At 33.1% G+C, this 25,082-nt stretch overlaps 3 protein-coding genes across 3 annotated transcripts; all 3 read left to right on the forward strand.

Moving 5' to 3' along the window:
- The first annotated feature begins 7,885 nt into the window (after positions 1-7,885).
- LOC114744484 (histone-lysine N-methyltransferase, H3 lysine-9 specific SUVH6-like) lies at positions 7,886-10,045 on the forward strand. Its single transcript, XM_028932660.1, has 2 exons — positions 7,886-9,701; positions 9,756-10,045. Exons 1-2 carry the CDS (start codon positions 7,886-7,888, stop codon positions 10,043-10,045), a joined length of 2,106 nt encoding a protein of 701 aa, XP_028788493.1.
- Positions 10,046-15,834: 5,789 nt separating this feature from the next.
- On the forward strand, positions 15,835-17,853 carry LOC114744495 (histone-lysine N-methyltransferase, H3 lysine-9 specific SUVH6-like). The gene has a single exon (XM_028932672.1). The coding sequence runs from the start codon at positions 15,835-15,837 to the stop codon at positions 17,851-17,853; it is 2,019 nt and encodes a 672-aa protein (XP_028788505.1).
- A 2,764-nt stretch (positions 17,854-20,617) lies between these two features.
- On the forward strand, positions 20,618-23,376 carry LOC114744504 (probable pectinesterase 8). The gene is made up of 5 exons (XM_028932681.1): positions 20,618-21,015; positions 21,101-21,272; positions 21,371-21,577; positions 22,136-22,395; positions 23,223-23,376. The coding sequence occupies exons 1-5, from the start codon at positions 20,618-20,620 to the stop codon at positions 23,374-23,376; spliced, it is 1,191 nt and encodes a 396-aa protein (XP_028788514.1).
- Positions 23,377-25,082: the final 1,706 nt, after the last annotated feature.

Here is a 25,082-nt window from a genome sequence, read left to right on the forward strand (position 1 = left end):
AATAGTTTTTAAAGATCTTTGCATAAATTAAGATATGTAATTAAAGAGTTCGTTTTTCTTTTTCTTTTTCTTTTTTTTTGATACGCTGGAAAGGAGGAGTTCGTTTTTCTTATATATGACTCTTACTACGTCTTTTCTGTATAATAAAAGTTCATTTACTTCACTAGTGAATTATGAATAGCTTCCTAATTTGTCATTTTAACTAAAGAAGGGTATTCTAATCTTTTTAACAATATTTTTAAAAAAATAATCTGGCCAAGTGAATCTGCTAACCGTGTGAAACTAAATTTGAATTTTGTATTCCAGTTAGATTTTATTGAATTAATATTTACTTTATGATAAAAAAAATTAAATATTTATGCTAAAACAAAAGATTTTAGTCTATAAAAATTAAATTTGGTGAAGCGACAGCTCATTATCGGGTGGAAACTGGGAAACAAATGAAATATTAACCGTAAAAAAAAAAAAATATATTAACATAACGGAACTTGGGGGTTCTTCTTTTCGTCGGAAAAAAAAAAAAAAACTTAAAATTCTTTTTTTTTTTTTAAATTTTAATCTTAACTTGGGACTCAAGAAAATACGTTATATGTTTTCAAAAATAAATAGGAAAGTCTTCCTAAACAAGATCGAATATCATTAAGGCAACCAAAAAACAAAAATTGACATTCATTAATACTATAAAGGGCATTCATCTTCTCATACGTCCATTTTAAGCCATCTTTCTCCTTAATCTCTTTCCCTCTTCACTAATTAACAACCGCCTTATTCTGCATTTCCGATTCAAACTCTGTGATCTCGGTATGTACATTTTATTCAACTTTGTTCATCTTTTTCTTCTTCTTGTTCTTCATTTTCCCCATTTTTTTTCGCTTTGATCTTTCCTTTTCTTTTTGCTTTTCCAACTTTTTATTGTAATGTGCTTGGATGGGTTATTGTTTGCAGATCAGAAGGGCAGAAATTTTTGCCGACTGATTCGTATTCTGTTGCGCTATCTGAGAATCATCACGTCCCATGGCTAAATCATCAGCTCTTGAGGTTTGCTCTAAAGAAGAAGAAACAATGGTTAGAAAGAGGAAGCCATTAATGGAAGCTCACGAGATTCTTGGTGAGAGACTCAAGCTCTCTGCAATTCGTGATTACCCACCTGGCTGTGGCCGATTCAGAACACCTAAACATGATATTACTTCTAAGTTCCTACATACTGAGATTTGTGGTGATAAAAGATTATCAGTTCTTGAAGATCGTTCTGGACATGATGAGGCTGATGATAAAGGAGAAGAGGAAGAAGAAGTAGAGGTTAGAAAGTGGAAGCCATTAATGGAAGCCCACGAGATTCTTGGTAAGAGACTCAAGCCCTCTGCAATTCGTGATTACCCACCTGGGTGTGGCCGATTCACAGTACCTGAAAGATTATCAGTTCTTGACGATCCTTCTGGAGGCGGAGGAGGAGAAGAAGAAGAGGAGGAGGAAGAAGAGAGAGGAGGAGGAGGAGGAAGAGGAGAGAAGAAAGAAGAAAGAGAACAAGGAGAAGAACAACAACAACAAGAAGAGGAGGAGAAGGAGGAAGGAGAACGAGAAGAAGAAGAAGAAGCAGCAGCAATGGTTAGAGAGAGGAAGCCATTGATGAGAAGTGAGATCCTTGAGAAGACACGCAAACACTCTGCAATTCGCGATTACCCACCTGGGTGTGGCCGATTTGCAGTAAGCTTCAACAATCTGAGTTCTTGAGATCATTATTTTCTGCTGAGACTTGTGAAGAAAAAAGGAACTTGATGGGGTCAGAGAAGTTGTCATCTCAAGCTGTTAAGTTAGATTATTTGCAGAAGAAGGCTGTGGCTATGTGACTAGAAGAAGAAGAAGGCATGCTTATGCAATAAAGGATTTCATATGTTAGATATTAGCATTAATCAGATATGATAGTCATTATAGTAATTCTTCTTTTTGTGATTTCAGTATGCCAATGAAACTAATGATTTATTAATTGATAGAATGATTGATCTGAAGCAGCATTATTAATTTGTTATTAATTAATTAGATTCCATTACCCATGGATCCCTATTTAGCCAACACATGTTTAAGAAAAATTAATGTTTTCAAATGAAACTCCCTGCCTACCTTTTTTTTTTTTTTTCATTTTCTTGGTTTATCCCTTTTAAACATAGGAATCTCAAACAAATCGGCTGAACTGAAATTCATATACTTGGTTGATTCATATAAGAGATCAAATGTGGAAGGATATATAAGAGGCTAACCAAGTGTTTGATTTGAGGTTAGGGGAAACGAAGGGATTTTGCTTATCCTCTTATATGATTGAGTTTGAGCAAACTATATCATATTTGTATCGGTGAAGAATATTGGCATTTAAATAAATAAATTGAAATAAAATCTGATTATTTTATTTTCCAAATTTAAAGAAAAATGAGGGAAAATGATAAAAGAATAATTAATACCCTAGTTTTTTGAGCCTTCGACCAGATTGAACAATCAAGTTGGACCGATGGTCGACCAGTGAAGAGAAGGAGCGACCCTTAGCCATAGATTGGTTAGGCCGAGTTGAGCCGCTTCGAGTTGGGCTTTGGATTAACAACCGAAATAAACTTGAGAATCAAAAGTCAATAAAAATTGATCTAGTTGGTGATCTAGCTAGTAATAAATTGATTCATAACCCATAAAGTTGTTAGTTCAAATATCACTGATCACTATCGATACGAGAACCTATTGGTAAGCGATATGTAAATGCTCTATGAGCCTGGACCTTGAAGACATGCCTTGGTCCTGGTTTTCAAGAACCAACTCACATCAACTTTATGAAACCCAAAAAAACTTGGAAATTAGAGCAAGTGATGGTCTGAACTCAAAGCTTAAAAGAAAAATATCCTCTTTAAGAAAGAAAAATAAAGGCAAATTCATGGTAATGGCTCCCTCATGTAATAGATTGAACTTTCTATCTTCTTTTTATAATTCTAAGGTTCTCTGAGCTTTTTCTTAGGTAAGCTTTCACTAACTCTCTTTTAGATACTACCCTACTTCAACGATGGCTATAACTTCTATATTGTGTTATTTGAATTCTTTTCCCCTCCAAATTTAGACAAGTTATAGGTTGGCTATTTCGTGGTAGTAGCATTAATAGTGTTAATCCCAGATCAACAAAGTTAACATTGTCAAGCCTAGGTTGAGGTCCTTGTGAAAATAGAGGAGAATAGAGGAGCCAATGTGTTGGAAGAAATAAGGATCATAAACTAAATTTGATCAAGTCATGAGGATTTAAAGTGGGTTTAACGCCTTTTTTCCCCCATAAACTAAGTCTATTGATTGCATATAGTAATAACATAATTTAAATTTAAATTATTAAAACGAGTATTTTAGAAAACTAATATACATTTTTATAAGTAATTAACTAATTTTATTAATATATATACCAGCTTTTACATTTAAAATTAGAGGTAGTAAGTAATAACTAAAAGAACTCAATATTTATTTATAGAGGTCTAAGGGTGTAATATCCATAATTACGTAAACATTCGAAACTACATCACGTGTTTTCTTGCCCCAAAAACTACATCACATGTTTAGATGTGATATTACAAGAGGACAAGATATTATTATTATTTTTTTGTCTTTGTCTATTCTATATTGAGGAAGATATCCATCAAATATAAAACATAAATATAATAATATATTTTCTCTCCTTTTTTTTTTTTTGGTTCTCATTCACTTTCTTTCTTCCTCCCTCTATTCAAATTTGGATTAGAACCCCACCCCTCTTTCTATTATTAGAATATATATATATATATATATATGTATATATAAAAAGTAAAAGAAGATGCATACGGTATATTAGTAATAGAAAGAAAAGTGCAGACTTTCAACAAAAAGGAAGAAAGAAAAGTATAGACTCATTCAAAATATAGACTGAATTCAGACCCATATATAGCCATATCATTAATAAACCGATAAAAACATATAACTAGAAAAAAATTAGCAATAAATTGATAAATTGATAAGGATGTAATTAATTAATGAAGGGATAAGACAAAGAATATCATTAGTTATTCCTAAACCCAAATAAGTAAAGAAAACTCTGACAATTTCAACATTTAATAAATAGAGAAAGATAAAAAATGAAAAGGGATAGGGTGTTTTACATTTTAAATATTACCCTGTTTTATCCTCTAATTCTATAATTTTTGAGAAAAAATTTGTAATTATTTTGGCTAAATATATAAATATTGGTACGAGTCACGTATTTAACTATAGTTAGACTAAACGGAAAGCGTGTCTAGTTATGTGTTAATGTTATATTCTTTTTTAGTTTAATACGATTTTTTATTTTTTAAATTTCTTCTCGTTTTGATTTTAATGATCTTAAATATGTAGTTTTTACTTTTGGGAAACTTTTACTAACTTTCTCAGATGCTGCCCTACTTCAACAATTATGTTATTGGAAACTTTTTTTCAAATTTAGACAAGTTATAGGGTATTTATTTCGTGTTAACAATGTTAATGTCAAATCAACTAAGTTAACATCGTTAAGTATAAGGATCATAAACTAAATTTGATTAGGTTATAAGGATTTGGAGCGGGTTTAAGCCTCTTTTATTCTCACAAACTCTCTCAACTGATTATATATAATAATAATAAGACAATTCTTAATGTAAATTATTAAAATGAGTATTTAAGAAAACTAATATAATTTTTATCAATAATTTAACTAATTTTCTTAATATGTATACCAACTCCTACATTTAAAATTAGAGGTAGTAAGTATAATAACTAAAAATACTGTATATTTATTTATAGAGGTTTATGGATGCAATATCCATAATTACATAAACATTTACATGTTTAGATGTAAGATTACAAGAGGACAATATATTCCTATTTCAGTATTTCTTGTCCTCGCCTTTTTTCTTTTACCATGACAAAATGATACTACTTTCGGTCTTAATTATAAGACTTTGTTTATAAACTACAAATAAAGTCTTATAATTAGAATCGGAAGTAGTATATATTAAAAATAACAAGAGTTACAACTTACAATAAGTAAGATAACTTACATTACAAGAATTAAATTTTAAAAAAGAGCCTTTAGAAATAACATTAATATTGAAGGGAAAAAAACTTAGATAAGAGATATAGGATTTTCTGTCAAGGGATGGTTGAAGGTCTTGAATCCAACTTTGGCATTTTTATGAACTGCTTCCCCATACAATGAACAGAAAGAAGGGTTTTGGATGACCTACCCGAATAGTCTGTGAAAAAAATCTAAAAAAGAGAGGCTTTAATCTATATTGGTGAAGATATCAAATATAAAACATAAATATAGTAATTACAATATAATTTTAAAATTATAGCACAAAACAAATCTTTATTTTAAAGTTATTTCTTTTTATATTTTCTCTCCCCTCTCTTTTGTTCTCATTCACTTTCTTTCTTCCTTCCTCTATTCAAATTTTGATTTGGTCCCCACCGCTCTTTCTATTATTAGAAAAAATATATATAAAAGGTAAAAGAAGATGCATATGGCATATTAGTAATTAGTAATAAAAAGAAAAGTGTAGACTTTGATCCAAAAGAAAGAAAAGTATAAACTCTTTCACAGTACAGGCTGAATTTAGACCCATATATAGCCATATCATTAATGGACTGATAAGAACATAATTAGAAAAAATAGTAATAAATTGATAAATTGATGAGGATGTGATTAATTAATGAAGGGATAAGAATAAGAATATTATTAATGTTTCTTAAACCCAAATAAGTAAAGAACTTTTAAAATTTCAATTCAATTTCAACATTCAATAGTTAGAGAAAGATAAAATATGAAAGAGACAGGATGCTTTACATTTTAAATAGGAAAAATAAAAAGAAACTTTTAAATTTAAAATCTCAAATTAAAAATTATTACAAAAATATGTTGTTATTTATTTTTCTAAATTGCTACTAAATTATAGTGAACAAAATTGACTTATAATTTTGAAATTCAAGAGGTTTTTTAAAATTTTTTATAAATATTACCCATTTTTTATTTTCTAATACTATAATTTTTCTGAAAAAAATTGTCGTAATTAAGGCTAAATATATGAAATATTGGCACGACTCAAGGATCTAATTACAGTTATAACTTACGTGTCCACGTGGGGTGTGTGTGTGTGTGTGTCTAGCAAAAACGTTTCAAGGTTATATTTTATATATATACTCAGTTTTATATATATAACCCAGTTATGAATTTATTGTTATTTTATTATTTATTATGGAAAAGACTTTTTTATTTTGCCAACATATAAAAATAGAATAAAAAAAATGCATTCACATTTCATGCTGCTTGTTTGTCGTCGTCTGCTTCTCCGTCACCCTGCACTGCAACCGCCATCTTACTCTGCATTTCTCGTTGAATGCTTCGGGTGACTCTTCTTCTTCTTCTTCGTCCTCCTCCTCGTCCTCCTCTTGATCACCCATTTTTCGCTTTTCTTTCTTTTCTTTTTGCGTGTTCCCTAAATCAATTGGGTTGCTTGAAATTTTCAGTGTGATATTTCAACTTTCGTTAAATGCATCATGTTTTTTATAGAAATGTTGAGTCCGTTTTTAGTTAACTTTGATAAATGGTTCTTCTTTTTTCTATTTTTGGTATTTCTTTTAGTTCTTTTATGCTTTCTTGTTTCCCATTGTTGACTTGCTTGGGGGGTTTCTTGGTTGCAGAGAAGACACGGACTGTACGGACTGTTAAGAAATCAGTTTTTGAAGTTCGTATTGTGATTCTTAGAGTTTCTTGTTCACACGGAAGACATAAATGGTACTTCCAATGGCTACATTAAGCCTTGATAGCCATTCCGAGTTGGTTATGGAGTCATCGATGGAAGTTCAAAGTACTGGCTAGAAAGCCTTCTCTCACATATAGGCCACATTACGTGCTTCTGATCAAGCTAGTCCGGAAAGATACTCTAGAAAAACCAAAACCGAAATCTTTCACACCCCCCTCTGCATCTCCAGATTTTAGGAATTCCTGGGTTCTTCGTTGTTGTGGTTTCTGCCTTTTAAGTTTCCGGTAATCCTTTTTTGTTCCTATTCTAAATTTTGTTGAACCCTGCCCCTTCTCTTTCAGGCTGATTGTTTTCTGAAGTTTGTTTTGGTGTCGGTGGCACTGTTACACATAGTTTTGAAGTCTGGCTATATTTTTGTCTTGCCCCTTTGATTCGTAGGCTTCGTATGAGACCCATGATTCATGAATGAGCTTTGATCTTTTAGTATTCTACTACAGCCTTGCAAAGAGATAACAAACCTCTCTGCTCGGGCTTATAACTGTTTGTTGGTTTCGCTAACTTTAATTATGGGATAGAAGGCTTAGTTCTAAGTTTGAGTGGCTTAGGAGAGGGGTTTTTAGATGGAAAAATTATGAAGTTGAATAAGATATTAAGAGGGCATAATTTCAGTGCATCATGAAATAGGCAGTCTGTTATATCCATATTCGCATTAATGTTTCCAGTGACCCTTCTTCCCCCTTGAACTACTTTTTCCCCTTGTTTTTCTTGTTTTCTTTTGCTGGGCTGCTAAATTAATCAGGTTTCTCAGAAATTTTGGTATGACATTTCAACTCTTTCAATGAAGACTGTCTTCATTGAAGTATTGAGTCTGTCTCACCAAATTTTAATGAGTGGGTTTTCGTTTTCTGTTTTTTATATTTTTGCTTTGCTCTCTGTTTTTTTTTTTTTTTTGGTTCTCCATTGTTGATTTGCTTGGACGGTTTCTAGTTTATGAAGAAGACATAAATTGTTGGGACTGATAGGAAACGGGGATGTGATTCTTTGAGCTCCTTGTTCACAGATCAGAAGACATAAGTTGTACTTCCAGTGCCTACGTCAGTCTTTGATAGCCTGAAGAAACAATGGTTAGGAAGCCATTTGCAATTCGTGATTACCCACCTGGGATAGGACGGAATACAGCAAGAATCCATGTTACTCCTAGAGAAGGTACTGCAAAGGTTGTACTTTTTGAGAAGGATGGTGAAGTTAATCCTCGATACTCTAAGTTCTTGAGTTCAACTCCTATTGAGACAACTGAGAAAATGTCGATGGGTCCTGAATTGTCTCCATATGTGAAAACGGCCAGTTCGAGTGATTATTCACAGAACGCTGCAACTAGAAGATTTATTTCAGCCATTAGAGACTATCCTCCATTTTGTGGACCTAATTCTCTGAGTCTGAGTAAGGGCGATGTTTCCAAGGGCAAGCTCATGGACAGGCATTTGAGTGGTGCTACAGAAGAAAAGAAGAGAAAACTTGATTGCCTCACAGGGGGTGATGGGTCTAAAGCTGTGTTGAGGACTAAAGACTCTCTGAATCATTCCAAGATAAAGGTTTTGAAAAAGAAAGAAGGACATGCTGCTCCTGGTGGTATGGCTACACTTGCGGTTTTAGGAAAAAATTGTCTTGATAACAATTATGGTAGAAAATTTTCTGATGGCCATAGATCATATGGTGTAAATGTTCCACTTCTGCATCGTCGTAATTTGAGTATTCGCAACAATGACGCAACTGTGACACGAAATACTGTAAGAGAGACACTGCGCTTGTTTCAAGCTCTTTGTAGGAAATTGTTGCAAAAACTAGAAGCAGAGTCAAAAGGCCAAGCAAAAGTTCGTAAGAGGGTTGATTCAGATGCAGCAAAGATCCTCAGATATGAAGGAAAATATGTGAATGCAGGCAAGCAGATCTTTGGTCCTGTCCCTGGGGTTGAAGTAGGTGACGAATTTGATTATAGGGTGGAGCTTAATATTGTTGGTCTCCATCGCCAAACACAAGCTGGCATAGATTTTGCGAAGATCAACGGTGAGCACCTTGCAACTAGTATTGTTGCATCTGGGGGATACCATGACGAGTTGGATAACTCAGGTGTTTTGATTTATTCAGGGCAAGGAGGGAATGTGATGTGCAGTAAGAAACAACCTGAAGACCAGAAGCTTGAGAGGGGTAATCTTGCTTTGAAGAACAGTAGCAAGAAAAAGAACCCTGTTAGAGTGATACGTGGTGCTTTCTTTGAAGACGGAAATCATAGGAGATTTGTGTATGATGGATTGTATGAAGTCGAGGCATATTGGCAAGAAATGGGGCCACATGGCAAGATGGTTTTCAAGTTTCAGCTGCGAAGAATCCCAAATCAACCAGAGCTTCCTTGGATTGAACTGAAGAAATCCAACATGTTCACATTAAAGAAAGGCCAGTGTGCTGTTGACATCTCACATGGTAAAGAGGAATTACCAATTCGTGCTGTGAATACCATAGATAATGAAAAACCTCCATCATTTGAATATATTACTCGGATGATCTATCCTAATTGGTTGCATCTGACACCTGCTAAGGGATGTAACTGTACAGACAGATGCTCTGACCCGACAAGATGTTCTTGTGCTGTTAAAAATGGAGGAATCCCATTCAATCACACAGGTTGTATTGTAGAAGTAAAGCCTCTGGTGTATGAGTGTGGCCCTTCTTGCAAATGCCCTCCAGATTGCTATAACAGAGTCAGCCAACGTGGAATAAAATTGCCACTTGAAATTTATAAAACTGACAAAAGGGGATGGGGTGTGAGATCTCTACGCTCCATTCCTTCTGGCAGTTTTGTATGCGAATACATAGGAGAGTTGCTTGAAGACAAGGTAGCTGAACAAAGAACTGGTCATGATGAGTATCTTTTTGATATAGGTAGAAACTTGATCAATAACGGTATACTTTCTGATGGAGTCTCCATGCCTGCAGTCTCTGAGGATGGCAGCGGCTTCACCATTGATGCAGCTCGGTGTGGTAATCTGGGCAGATTTTTCAACCATAGTTGCGCCCCCAATATGTATGCACAAAATGTTCTTTTTGATCATGGCGACTGCAGGATTCCCCACATAATGCTGTTTGCTGCTGAGAACATTCCTCCATTAAAAGAGCTGACTTATGATTACAATTACTCAAAAGATCTAATCCTCGATTCGGATGGCAACATAAAGAAGAAGGATTGCTTTTGTGGCTCCGTGGGTTGTACTGGAAGGATGTATTGAGCACCTTGGAGGTTTGTTAATGGAGAAGATCTTGATTTTTTTCTTTACACATTCCTTGATGTGTATGACTTGTTTTTTTTGTTCTGCACTAATCCTGACTCTGATGGTGTGGAAGGCACGTCAGCTTGATCTGCCTCATGTAGATGTGAAGGAAAAACACTTTTAACTTCAGTCAGTTTAGTTTTGGTATGCAGTTTGAACACTTAATGTATATTTTGCCAAGTAATCTAGATCCTTCAGTTGGTAAGAGTGTCCTTCTATCCTGGCTCTGGTGATATAGTGTTTTTATATGTTTTACTTCCCTTTGCTACACGCGTTCTTGATAGGGAGGGAACATTCATGGCTTAGGTGATGGAAACATTTTCTGTGGATTGATTGATTCCTTATCCATCATGTCGAATGCAAGGTGTTACAGCTTTTACTAGTTTTACTTTCGTAATCTTTTGAGAAAAATATTACACGTTATGAGATAGAATTGATCTGGGCGAATCCGCAAACTCGTGTTACTGATACTAATTTTGTTCTAAGCAAGGAACGAAAGAGCAGATTGAACCGGCCAGTTTAACTGAACAACAACCACCCAGTGGCTTGGTTTAGGCATGGAACTGATTAGGAGTTGAACTGTATCGAACCGGTCAAATCAGGGTAAACTGATAAAAACCGGTGTGAACCAATTTGAATGATTATGTTGCTATTGGTTTTATTTTTTTTCATTCAGCTCTTAATATTTTAGTCAATATAGATTTGAATGAATTTTAGCAATGCTTTTGTTATTAATGATTATTAATTTTAGTTATTGATGAATCGTAAAGATCAAAATTCTCAATGTTGTTGAACATTGTTATTGTTACAATCAAATTATTGTTATATTTTCTTATATTTTATTATTAGTGAATATTAATGTTGTTGTATGTTGTTATTTCAATTAAATTATATTATTTTAATATGATCGGTTTGATCCCGAGTTGACTCCAGTTAGACCAACTGATCCTTGAACCACTACTTCAACTGGTTTAGTGTCTGATCTGTTTTTTTTTTTTTTTGTTCCTTGTTTCTAAGAATATAATTCCCAAGCTAATATGTATAAAATTTTATATTACTCATGGACCCAAAACAGGATTAATGTCTTTTTTCTTCTGTTTCTAGTTCTCTTGATTTGGAGGCTCCATAAAATTGATTTGACTTCCTAATTAATGATACCAGTTCAAAGTCGTGATCCAAGGTTGAGTGAATTGTGAATATTTTGATTAAGCAATTCGGCTTACTATTTTATATGTGATACCAAAGATAACTTTTTCTCCGTCATTGCAATGGTGATGACATTACCAATAGTATGATCATATTCTTCATATAATCTTAGTCTTTTAAATTTTAAACAATAAGTTTTAGTCTTTTAAGTTTTTTTTTTGTTTTCTTTAAAACATTAGTCCCTGTAATTCAATAAAAATTTAGACATTTTATCCTGTGAGGGAGCAAAACCTATGGTTTGAAACTTGAGGAACTAAAAATTATATTAACCATTCCTATAATAATAAGAATGCTCATATATAAATATAGTAATTTGTACGCATATTATGAGCATAACTAGCAAGTTAATCAATATAACTGTTAATTTCTTTGCAACATTTGGAAAAAGTTATAAATTTTAATAATATGGATTCAAACAAACCAAATTAGATGCCAAATTATGGAACTACTGATCCAATCATCTATTATGGCCGTTGTAGAACAAACCATGTTTTAATGTGTGTGGGGCAGAGACATAAACACAGGTTTTTGGAAAATTTTCAATAAAATGATAGTTGAATTTGTAAAGCCTCAGTAATCACAATTTGCAAAATTCCCAATCAGTCATAATGACTAAATTAAAATTTTGAAATGTTGATAAATTTATAATATACCTTTTAATTTTTTTCTTAAATGCTTAAACCACACTCATCAGCTAGCCAACTGCTGGAGCGTTGTAGGACAAGCCATGTTTTCAAGAAGCTAAAATGTAATGTGTGGGGGAGAGACACAAGCATAAGTTTTTGGGTAAATTCCAATCAAATAATGGCTATATTTGTAAAACCCTAAATAGTTATATGAACTTGCAAAATTTCAAATAAGTCATAATGACTAAATTGAAATATTAAAATGTTGTTGAATTTATAATGTTGCCTTTTTTAAAGGCTAAGCCATACTCACCGAGCAGCCAGCCACTCGAGTTCCAGCATTGGCAACTACCATCAGAGTTCAAGTGGTTGTCAGTCACTGAAGGTCTGAAGCTCGAGCAACATGCTAACGCGATTAACAATTTTTGTAATAATATTCATAATTTTATTAACGCGATTAACTATATATTTTTAAGGTTATTAAATTGGGATTTTTTTTTAACATTCATAACATGATTAACAACTCTTATAATAATATTTACAATTTCATTAATGTCATTAACCATGCTTTTTATAGGTTTTTAAACTGAGATTTTTTCAACCTTCATAACATTATTGACAACTCTTATAACAATATTCAGAACTTTATTAATGCTATGAACCACTTTATGTGATAGGTTTTTAAATTAATATTATTAATTTAATCGTAAATATTTTAATTTAATAAATAAATGCATATCAAGTGTATAAGAGCTTAACATGGTTTATATTCCCCTAATTTCTTCAAGTTTAAAAACTTATCATGTAAAGTGGCTAATGATTCTAATAGAATTGTGAATATCGTTATAAAATTTTTTAATAATAATCACGTTATAAATGTTGAAAGAAAATCCAAGCTCAAAAACCTTAAAACATTGTGATTAATGACGTTGATAAAGTCATGAATATTATTACAAAATTTGTTAATCACATTACAAATGTTTAAAAAACCCCAATTTAATAAACTGGAAAACATGTTGGCTAATGGTATTAATGGAGTTACAAATATTATTATAAAAGTTGTTAATCACATTGTAAAAGTTGAAAAAAATCCCAAATAATAATTACCGGTTGTTAGAGCTCCAGTGAACAATCGTCGATTAGCCACCAGAGTTTCTGGCCACTTGACTTCCAGTGCTTGTGGCCGATTGGCCAGTGAAGGTGACTTGAGGGTTTTTTCCAAAAAAAATAAATAAATTTAAGACAACATTGTAAATTCACTAATATTTCAAAATTCTAATTTAATTATTAAGACTAATTTGAAATTTTGCAATTCAGATGATCATTTAGAGTTTTGCGAATTAAACTATCATTTTATTGAAATTTTTCTTTTGGACCGGGACAAAAGACATCTTTCCCTTTTTCCACTCTCAATTTTTTTTCGTAATTTTTTCGTAAAGTATGATTTGCTTCTCAAAAATACAACGGGACTTTTTTTCCCCCACAAATAAATGGTTAATACAATTTTTGGTTCCTTTTGCTCTTATTTTGATTTTAGTCTTTTAAGTTTCAAGCTATAAGTTTTGATCTCTCGAGAGACAAAATAGTCTAAATCTTTATTAAATTATAAGGACTAATATTTTAAATAAAAAAAAACTTGAAAGATAAAAAACCTATGGTTTGAAACTTAAGGAACCAAAACTAAAATAAAGACAAATTTAATAGAGAAAAAATTATACTCGTTCGGTCCTTAATATAGAATCTAATTGTTATGTTAATTTTGGTCATAAATATAAGACATATTTATCATATTTATCAATTTTTTTAAATTACTCTTATGGATACTTCCTCAACCATAATCAAGTAAGTGAGGAAGGAAAGATATTAAGAAAGATGATTATGACGCTTTAGGAAAAACATGTCATATTTCTTATAATTAACTAATTTACCTAATTTTCTTAATATAATTAAATTAGTTAAATAGGTCTTAAATTAAAAACTGGAGGAGTATTATATTAACCCTTAAGTAAAAGTATGATTGTTGGATGTTTAATCAGAATGCTTTTAATGAACCAACAGAAAACTGAACATCAAATATTTATCAGATGAAAACCGTATCCAAAAGTTCGGTTGTGTTTTCGGTTTGGGTTAGCCTTGACTCCCCTCCACCTAAAAATAAGAAATTAATTTATCCTAATATATTTTGTCTTCTTCTTTTTCCTACGATATTTTCATTTTTGAATTTTAAGTGGTTTATTTTAATTTATAAATAAGTACTAATTATGTAACTAAATTACTAAAGGCTGGACTAGAATTTATTTTCACAAAGTTTTCGATTTCAATTTTTTTTGCTTAAAAAATTTTGAATTTTATTTTTAAAAAATTCGGATTATTGAAGTAGAGATATATATTTTTTATTTGTGACATCCTCTCAAATCTCAATTTCTTATTATCCTCCCCCTATATTTTCTCTGTAATTATATTCGCGGACACTGGCTAGTGGCCACCGTATTTTGTCCAAATAATTTAAATAAAAATAAAAAATAGATAAAAAAAGAAGAAGATAAAATTAGGGGGTCAAATAAATACCCTGTGATGCTGAGAAAATTTTCCTGATTATTATTAGGTGATTATTCCCTATATATTGGTAGTTTTAAATACAATAAACTTTCTATATCTTCAAGTTTATTTTGGAATTATACTCCAAAAAATTCATTGGGGATAAGGGAATTAAGAAAATAATAACAATAATATATATTGTAAGATCTGCCACTAAATTAGAGAATTAATTTTATTCTCTATGAGATTTTCAAAAATATTTAATTCATAGAAATTTCTTACTCTAAACATTCTATCAACAATTGCCTTCCTGTGGACAGTTTCTTTGTTTATCAACCCAAAAGGTAAAAATTTCCCAATAACTTTATAATCTACTAATATAAAAACTCTTTATGTGAGGGATGGTAGGTTCAATTTTATTTGTAAATAAAAAAAAATTGTGGCAATGGCTTTATAATCTAATTCTGTGATCAAATCTTAGCACATAGATTTTTTTAAATAAAATAACTTCAAAGGGATAAAATGTCGCAATTCTATTAAACCATTACTTCTTTTTTTTACCAGAAATTAAACCATTACTAATAACAAGAATCATACATGGAAATTTTTTATTGAAAAATGAGATGTAATAAATATAAGTAAATGCACCTAAATTCTACCCTTTTTTTAAAAAAAGTGTCATAAATTATATGTGTATGTATATATATTAAATAAAAATAATCATCTCAACTAGTATTTTCTTAATTCCACGGATTATTTAAAAGAGGCATAAGAGCAGAAGGAGAGTATATTATTATTATTATTATTATTATAAAATCACTGGAGGCATGCTCGTCAATAATAATAATAATAATGATAATAACCGCTGGAGGCACCCACTCACATTCATGCTCGTCATTTTCTGCGCTTACTTCAGTCTTCACTCCCAAGCCAACGGCCCTCCACTTCATTTCAAGCCATAATCACGCTCTTTACACTGAATGTTCCAGCCTTTCAGGTGACTCTTCTTCTCCCCTGAGCTTCCACTTTTCTTCGCTATTCTTTCTTTTCCTTTATTGCATTGCTCGGAAATTCCAGTATCATATTTGAACTCTCTTTGAAATGAAAAATGCCTTTATCCAAATGTCGAAATGATGAATGGCTCTTCGTTTTCTCTACTTTTAGTGTTTTTCTTAGCTCTTTTATGCTGTCGAAATGATGAACGGATCTTCGTTTTCTCTATTTTTAGTGTTTTGCTTTGCTCTTTTCCGCTTTCAACCATTGCTGATTTGCTTGCACAGGTTCTTGTATACGGAGGCAGACTGAAAGGCAGGGAGGTTGTGAATTTGGTGTTTTGGTTAGTGGAGCTTCTTGTTCAAAAGTCACAAGACACTTCCAATGGCTGCATCGACATCAGTTCTTGATTGTCAGGATGAAGAAAAAATGCTTACGAAGCCATCTGCAATACGTGATTACCCGCCTGGGATTGGTCGGACTACATCAACAGGCCGTGTCACTCCTAAAGTTACTGCTAGTTCGGGTGATTATTTGCAGAAGGCTGGGGCAAGAAGGTTTCCAGCAAGAAAAGTTTCAGCCATTAGAGACTACCCTGCTTTATGCGGACCTAATTTTCTGAGTCGGAGTAAGGGTGTTTGCGAGGACAAGCTCATGGACGGACATTTGGGCGGTGGTGCTGAAGAAATGAAGAGAAAATTTAATTGCCTTGCACAAGGTGATGGGTCTAAAGCTGTGATGACGCCTAGAAAGTCTCTGAATCATTCCGGGATGATGCTTGTGAAAAAGACAGAAGGAAATGCTTCTTCTGGAGGTATGGATGGAAAATGTTCTGATGTCTATAATGTAAATGTTCCACTTCTGCGTCGTGGTAATTTGAGCAGTGACCACAGTTACTCCCGAAATACTGTAAGGGAGATAATGCGCTGGTTCCAAGCAGTTTGTAGAAAATTGTTGCAAGAAGAAGAAGCAAAGTTCAAAGGCCAAGGAAAGATTCGTAGGAGGATCGATTTAGAGGCAGCTAAGATTCTTAAAAAGGAAGGCAAATATGTTAATGCTGGCAGGCTGATCTTTGGTTCTGTCCCTGGGGTTGAAATAGGTGATGAGTTCGACTACAGAGTGGAGCTTAATCTCGTCAGTCTTCATCGCAATTTACAGGCTGGCATAGACTATGGAATGCACAATGGTGTGCTCCTTGCTGCTAGTATTGTTGCATCTGGGGGGTACGACGATGAGTTGGATAATTCAGGTGTCTTGATTTATTCGGGGCATGGGGGGAATGTGATGCACAGCAAGAAAAAGCCTGAAGACCAGAAGCTTGAGCGGGGGAATCTTGCTTTGAAGAACAGTAGCAAGGAAAAAAATCCTGTCAGGGTGACCCGTGGTGCTTTCTTTGGAGATGAAAGTCGTAAGAGATATGTGTATGATGGGTTGTATGAAGTTGAGACATATTGGCAAGAAAGGGGGCCACATGGCAAGATGGTTTTCAAGTTTCAGCTGCAAAGAATCCCAAACCAACCAGAGCTTCCTTGGATTGAACTGAAGAATTCCAAAAAGTTCACATTAAGGAAGGGTTTATGTGTCATTGACATCTCACATGGTAAGGAGGGACTGCCAATTCGTGCTGTAAATACCATAGATGATGAAAGACCACCACCATTTGAATATATCACTAGGATGATCTATCCTGATTGGTTGCATCCGACGCCTGCTAAGGGATGTAACTGTACGGACAGATGCTCTGACCCGACAAGATGTTCTTGTGCTGTTAAAAATGGAGGAATCCCATTCAATCACACAGGGTGTATTGTAGAAGTAAAGCCTCTGGTGTATGAGTGTGGCCCTTCTTGCAAATGCCCTCCAGATTGCTATAACAGAGTCAGCCAACGTGGAATAAAATTCCCGCTTGAAGTTTATAAAACTGACAAAAGGGGATGGGGTGTGAGATCTCTACGCTCCATTCCTTCTGGCAGTTTTGTATGCGAATACATAGGAGAGTTGCTTGAAGACAAGGAAGCTGAACAAAGAACTGGTCATGATGAGTATCTCTTTGATATAGGTAATAATTTGATCAGTAATGGTATACTTTCTGATGGAGTCTTCATGCCTGAAGTCTCTAGGGATGGTGGTGGTTTTACCATTGATGCAGCTAGGTATGGTAATTTGGGCAGATTTTTCAACCACAGTTGCGCCCCTAACATGTATGCACAAAATGTTCTGTATGATCATGGTGACCGCAAGATTCCTCACATAATGCTGTTTGCTGCTGAGAACATTTCTCCGTTAAAAGAGCTGACTTATGATTACAATTACTCTAAAGATCAAATCTTCGATTCTGATGGCAATATAAAGAAGAAGGATTGCTATTGTGGCTCTTTGGGGTGTACTGGAAGGATGTATTGAAGTCCTTGGCGAGGTTTGTTAATGGAGAAGCGGAGATAGTGTTTTGACTTCGTTGTTTGCACATTCCTTGATGTGTATGACTCGTTTTGTCTGTTCTGCACTAATCCTGACTCTGATGGTGTAGAAGGGATGTTAGCTTGACCTGCTTCATATAGATATGAAGGAAAAATACTTTAACTTCTGTCCAGTTTGGGTACATAGTTTGAACACGTATTGCATATATTTCCAAGTAATCTAGATTCTTCGTTTGTTAAGTGCGTCTTTATATTTTTTTTAATCACCCTTTGCTATATATTCTTGAGTAGGGAACATTCATTAGCATATGTGATGGAAGCATTGGCAGTGGATTGATTGATTCCTTTGAGAATGCGATAAGAAATCAGATTCCATCATTTCAAATGCAATGTGGTTGGTTTTACTTCGGGATGCTTTTGAATATACACATGATATGAAATAGAATATATCTGAACAAATATGCAAACTCATGAGTTATTGGTTAATATAGATTCGGGTTGTAAGTATGTGTAGTTGCCAAGTTAATCATCAATATGTATACCATAAAATCTATATGCGAAGGATAGAGCTTAAAGTCTGGTCTTGCTGTAAGCAAATTAGAATGAAAGTATATATCTAGCACAGAGTAAAGTAATCTGAATCTCACTGGTTTTGCTTAATGCAATAGGGTTAGTGTCCTTTTTCATCTGTTTCGAATTCTATTGCCTACTAAATACTCTTTTCAAATAATTTTTTTGCCCTAAATGAATTAGTACAGTAACACATCATTGCTGGTAGCACATCTGAATCAGGATCTCTCTACCAGCATCATCTACGCTCTTTGCACAAGCAATGAATCTGCAAATCTCTTCCATAACGTGCTTCCATTTACCAAATAATTCTGAAGCAGACGAAGACGAAGAATCAGACCTCCTGCATTATAGCTAGCTGGAGATGAAGCTTACAAACCATGAGAGTGAAGATCGAAAGCATGCAACAAAGAATATGGAGGTTTGCAACTCTATTGGCTTTTGGAAGTTGATCTTTTCTATGATTATAGAACCTCATTTGATAAAGATTAAACATTAAGGTTTTTTTTACCCCTTTTCCTCCTATTCCTGATTGACCAGAAAACTTCAAATTGGCAATCTTCCTGTGCGTTTAAGGGAATACTCCCTCTGTTTTCGTTTATAAGTTGCTTTCAGTTTTTTTTTTTTTTTCCAAATCGAAACTTAGAAAAGGGCTAAGCATGTATATAGCTTCGTACTGTTTTTTTCCTTTAAGGGCTAAGGATGATGATAAATGCTCAGACTATGTGCTTATTGAAGTCTTGATTGTAATCTCTAATCAAATTAAATACCCACTTCTTTAAAATAAAATAAAATAAAAAGCTTGATTAGCTATAACAATAGATTTGATAGAAAGTGTACCAGGCCAGATTGCCTTAACATAATCACAAGTGAAGATGTGCTCTGAAGATTCATATTTAGGACATCCAAAGGCATAAATTACTGTTAGATGAATTATGCTTAGTAAGACCATCATGAGAAGGCAGAGCCTTATTCAGAAATTCCCAACAGAGAAAAATGAATTTAAAAGGAAGCTTGATTCTCCAAAGGTTAGACTAAAGTTCGTCGTCTATGTAACTGAATTTCCTACAAGCAATGGAGGGTCTATATAACTGGGCAATGAGGATTTTGTTTCAACTTTTGGAGGCATGCTACATGATTTACTTGAATTAGGCTCTCTGTTCTCTCTTTATCTGTGCATAGGCTATAATAATAAGTTTAGTGCTGATTTTATTTCTGTGCCTATCACAATGTTGAGCTTTGTACTGCCTAAATTGGAGGCTAAATTATACCAAACTCCTCTCAACTTTGTCCCGTATAAAAATAATCATCATAATACTTAAAACTTGACAAAAAAATTCATATATTTTTAAGTCTGTGCAGTTAACCACTTACCATAAATTATTCTGTTATTTTACTAGCAAAGCATAATATGTTATTATTCACTGAAAAAAAAAAGCATAATACTTTGTTATTGGGTAAATATCCCATTTAACTTTCGTTTTCTTTCTTTCTTTCTTTTTTTTTTGGCAATTAACTCCTTCAAACTTTTAGTTTTGTATGGATACTCCTATCATATTATATTATTTTAGTGAAGTAACAGATATATGTAAAAATTGATGAAGGCTGATTGTAAAGTTTAAAATGTCAAGAAGACTATTTACACAAAACCTAAATTTCTAGAGGTTATGTTACTCATGTATATTTAGATAAAGATAGTCTAGATTTAAAGTTTTAATTTATTATTTTTGACAAGGTCAGGTATTTGCTATAGTTATGATTGTTTAGAGAAATACCACCTACTTTTTACAGGAAAAGAACATATAATGTTTTCTTATTGAAAAAGGACTAGGATATACAGATAACTTTGAAGTAACTAACTACCAACTACCCATTATGAAAACATTTCATTCATAGGCTAATACATACGGTACATGTTAAGTACTTCATATGTCTCAAACCCAGAAAAGCTAGTTTAATCATTTATATGTATGGATTGGAGAAAATAACAAATGCAAATGAATAAACGTATATAAATGCTTTAAAGTTACAATACTAGTCATGTCCTTTGCAAGACATGCCATCAACCCTTTCACTTCAAGTTCATATACCACTTGCTCTCTCTCAGACTCATATATATACACACACACATATAATTTCTCAACTTCATTCATCTTCATCCTCATCTATAGACTTAGAAAATGTTTCTGCATAGAAACTCCATAGCTGAGTTGGTGATTCCTATTATTGCTGTTTTTGCATATTTTATTGTCGTACATGAGACTAATCAAAACGAGCAATCGTTTCTGGGTGAGTTATGGTCGTCTTTCTCTTTAAATCGTGGTCACCACCACCACCACCACCACCACCATCATTCCCACAAGAAACGACCTGATAATAGCAGCAGCGGTGAGATAACTGGCAACATATGTGATGATTTTCCACCGGGAATTCCGCCGCCGAATACCAATACGACGACGTATCTGTGTGTGGATCGACGAGGGTGCTGCAATTTCACCACCGTGCAAGCAGCTGTAAATGCTGTCCCAGATTTCAGCGATAAAAGAAACGTCATATGGATTAATAGTGGCCTTTATTAGTAAGTTTGTTCAACAAGATTATCTTTACTTGCCCAACTAATCAATATACGTATTAATATATTAATGTTTATATGTTTTGAATAGTGAGAAAGTGATGGTGCCAAGAAGCAAACCAAACATCACATTTGAAGGACAAGGCTACACTTCAACGGCAATTGCATGGAACGACACAGCCAAGTCAGCAAACGGCACATTCTATAGTGGCTCCGTCCAAGTCTTCGCCTCCAACTTCATTGCCAAAAACATAAGCTTCATGGTACTTTCCATGACAACCTTTGTTTTCACGAAGCCTAATAACTGATTAATTAGTTAAGCCCTTAACTTTGGTTTAAAAAAAAAAAAAAAAACTTGCAGAACGTGGCGCCAATTCCAGGTCCTGGGGTGGAAGGAGCACAAGCAGTGGCAATAAGAGTAGGGGGTGATCAGGCTCAGTTCTGGGGATGTGGGTTTTTTGGAGCACAAGATACTCTTCATGATGATAGGGGTCGCCATTACTTTGGGGATTGCTATATCCAGGGCTCCATTGATTTCATCTTCGGCAATGCAAGGTCTCTCTATGAGGTAATCTTCACTAACATCTCTTGAAATATCAAATTCTCCTGTCTTATTTTCTCCCATCCTAAACGTAAGAGTTAAGTAACTGATTTACAGATGTTAAAGTAATGCTCCCTTTAATTATTGAGGACTCCCTTTAATATTACAAAGGCTGAGGTTGTACATTTAAGATTAGAATAAACCTAGCTATCAATTAACTCTTATGTTTATGATCGAATAGATTATATGACATGTGCATATGACCTGCACAAACCCCCTTATTGAGAAGTTAAAAAAAAAAAAAAAACGCGTGTTACCGGAAAACCTTGTCTTGAAGGAGTAAATAGATCTTTGATAAGCATGTAGGTAAAAACTTTATTTTTTTGTTTTTTAACTCTTACGTCAAGATTGACGTGGCTAATCTTGAACCAATCATTTGATGATATATTGAGTCCATCCCAATTAAACAAAGTCAAAATGTCAACTCCCCCTTGTGTAAAACAAGATATTGATTAGAAGGGGATAAAAGCAAAAAGAAGTAATTTTGTGATTGAGGTATTCATTCTGGCATAAATAATTACACAGAATTGTCAACTAGTGTCAATTGCGAACCCGGTACCCCCGGGTCAAAAGTTCATAAACGGCGCCGTTACAGCTCAGGGGAGGTCATCAAACGACGAAAACACGGGCTTCGCTTTTGTGAACTGTAGCATAGGAGGCTATGGAAGGATATGGTTAGGGCGGGCATGGCGTCCTTACTCTCGTGTCGTTTTTGCCTTTACGACAATGTCTGATATCATTGCCCCTGAAGGTTGGAACGACTTCAATGACCCTTCCAGAGATCAGTAAGTTTTGCTATTCAAAACTAGCGAAATGCATTTACTGCTCATCTACATCATTAATATGAAAATTGGACACTTCAATTTTATTTTTATTTTATCATTATATCTTGATTGAATTATGCCTAATCCCCTAATTTTGGATCATATAAATGGATAATACTTACGTAAAGTTTCTTATATTATATGTGAACATGTGTCCTATTTTTGAAATATTAGTATTTAATAGAATTTAATTACAAATTCACATAAAAAAAATTATCATGTATGATTTAAAAACTTGATATAATGGATATAAAAATTTGACCTAAGTTTTTTTCCCCTTATAAGCATATATTTATTTACTTATTTTGCCAACTATAAGTATAGACAATCTCTGTAGCCTTTGAAATACCTTTTTTTTTCCCCTGCCAACACCCCTAAACACCTATATTTATAGAGAGAGCTTCCATATAATTAATTTTGTATATTACTTATCGGCATACAACTTAAAATCTAGAGAGGTTATCTACATAGCAACCAAAATTTGAGGGTTATATTCACACAAAATAAAGTTTAGGGGTTGATGCTGTCCACACATGCTTGAAAGCTCAGAGAAATTTAAGTTTTAAAAATTAAGATAATTATTTGCGCATGATCCAAAAAGTTTAGTAGACTTCTGTGCAATTCAACCTCATAATTTTAATCGACTTGCATGCATATATAGAGGTAGAAAGTAAAGATGATTTTATAATTATCACTTTTTCCCGGAAAAGAATCATACACAGTTATAAATAAATATTAAATTAAATTTGATATTGAGTGACAATAATAATAATTGAAATTTGATGCAGGACAATATTCTATGGAGAATACAAGTGCACAGGGCCAGGGGCTGATCTGAATATGAGGGCGCCTTATGTACAGAGATTAAATGATACTATTGCTTCTACTTTCATTAACACATCATTTATTGATGGAGACCAATGGTTGTTTCCTCCCAAATAATATTAATATTAATATTAATATTAATATTAATTCCCTTCCTCTTTATTATACAAAATATTAATGATTTTTTAAGGGTAAAGACGCAAGTCTACTTATAAAATAAAATACTATCCCATGCACACCAAACACCATAATGTTTCATCGGGTGCAAGAGCACACATAAATATATTTAACTGGAGTTAAAATATCACTGTTATTAAGTCAGCCAACATTAGCAAACATGTCACTTAAAAAATAATGTAAAAATATACATGAATGTTCTTCAATAGTGAAAAAATGTAATTTAACTTTTAATTTTTTTTATAAAGAAACAAGAGTATCCCAAAATCCTCCTAAAAAGATGAGAATGTTTTTATCCTAGGTTACCAATTACTGATCTTATGAGGTATTTGTATTAGCTTTTTAAAAGTAATTTCACAAAGTCTGAGATAAGTACATGAAAAGAGTTGTCTCAAATTGTGTGAAATTTTTTTTTAAGTTACAAGGGTTGCCAAACTCCCTCAATCTTGTTATTCCTTGCACGTTTTTTTTTTTTTACCATGATTTGTATTAAAGAAGAAATAAATGAATTGAACAAGCTGTCAAATGCAACTAATTTTATTCAAATTGAATGAAAAATGAGGGATGCTTTCTTTTTTTTTTTCATGTGTCTGAATGACAACTCAAATCCGCGTGCTTTGAACCTAAAATTATTGAAATGGTCAAAAGTTGAAGGTTGGCGTAGCAGCCGCCTTATTAAGCCACCATTATGAGCCTCATTTTTCTAAATCTCACTTTACAAACTTTTCAGCGATACAGATTTATAAAGAAGAAAGGGAAGGGACCTATTTTCTTTTTCCTAGAAGAAAGAAGTTTCATTGATAAAATCAGAAAATTACGTATAATGCAGGAACGAATTAAAATTGAGTCAAAAGACTGCCTAATTAAATGGCAAAAGAAAAAAAAAACGACTACCTAATTAACATATAAAACCAATAGCTTTATAAATGGGAGGCTTTAGATTTAGTCCCACTTGTAATTTTAAAATGCCAAGGTCTATCCTTTAAATAAAAAATAAAAGAATGTAAAACCAATAGCTTTATAATCTAGTAGCATCAAAGTTCTTTTATAAATGGGAGGCTTTAGATTTAGCCCCACTTGTAATTTTAGAATGCCAAGGTCTACCCTCTAAATAAAAAATGAAAGAATATAAAACCAATAGAACTATAGAAGGAAAGTTTGGCAATAATTCAAAGGGGAAAAATAAAGAGATATGTTCAATTGAAGTTTGCTCGTTAAAAGTAGAATAATTTTCTACATAAAATAATATAGCTTTCATTGTCTCTTGTTTTTGTAAGGAAAAAATTTACCCAACTTGCACATATATACCGTTTTATTTATTTATTTATTTTTTATATCTTCTTGTTGGAAAAAGACACTTTTTCCAGTAAAGATTCAAACCTTAATTCATTACACTTTGAGAAACTAGTCTCTGCCGTTGAACTCCATCTCTGTTGGTAAAACAGCTTTAATTAATTCATGTTTTACATATATTTTTCGGTCCCCCTCTTTTTGCCCCCAGTTAATACCCATCATTTGCTAATTTTGTAGGCATTTTAATTAAGAAACCATTATTAATTACTTTAAAAGTTTGTAAACTGTCTCATATACAATTTCTTCTTTCATATCCACTTTTCTATAGCCGTTGTCCCTTTACAGTACCTTTT

The sequence above is a fragment of the Neltuma alba genome, unplaced genomic scaffold (assembly GCF_004799145.2).
Source record: "Neltuma alba isolate B1F8T4 unplaced genomic scaffold, ASM479914v2 tig00000710_pilon, whole genome shotgun sequence".
NCBI lineage: Eukaryota > Viridiplantae > Streptophyta > Magnoliopsida > Fabales > Fabaceae > Neltuma > Neltuma alba.

What these genes read in the sequence shown, in the direction of transcription:
- LOC114744484 (XM_028932660.1), top strand. Translation starts at nt 7,886, where the DNA reads ATGGTTAGGAAGCCATTTGCAATTCGTGATTACCCACCTGGGATAGGA. An exon ending in TGAGTATCTTTTTGATATAG is followed by an intron (nt 9,702 to 9,755) that starts GTAGAAACTTGA and finishes CCATGCCTGCAG; the next exon opens with TCTCTGAGGATGGCAGCGGC.
- LOC114744495 (XM_028932672.1), top strand. Translation starts at nt 15,835, where the DNA reads ATGGCTGCATCGACATCAGTTCTTGATTGTCAGGATGAAGAAAAAATG.
- LOC114744504 (XM_028932681.1), top strand. Translation starts at nt 20,618, where the DNA reads ATGTTTCTGCATAGAAACTCCATAGCTGAGTTGGTGATTCCTATTATT. An exon ending in ATGCAAGGTCTCTCTATGAG is followed by an intron (nt 21,578 to 22,135) that starts GTAATCTTCACT and finishes ATAATTACACAG; the next exon opens with AATTGTCAACTAGTGTCAAT. An exon ending in AATGACCCTTCCAGAGATCA is followed by an intron (nt 22,396 to 23,222) that starts GTAAGTTTTGCT and finishes AATTTGATGCAG; the next exon opens with GACAATATTCTATGGAGAAT.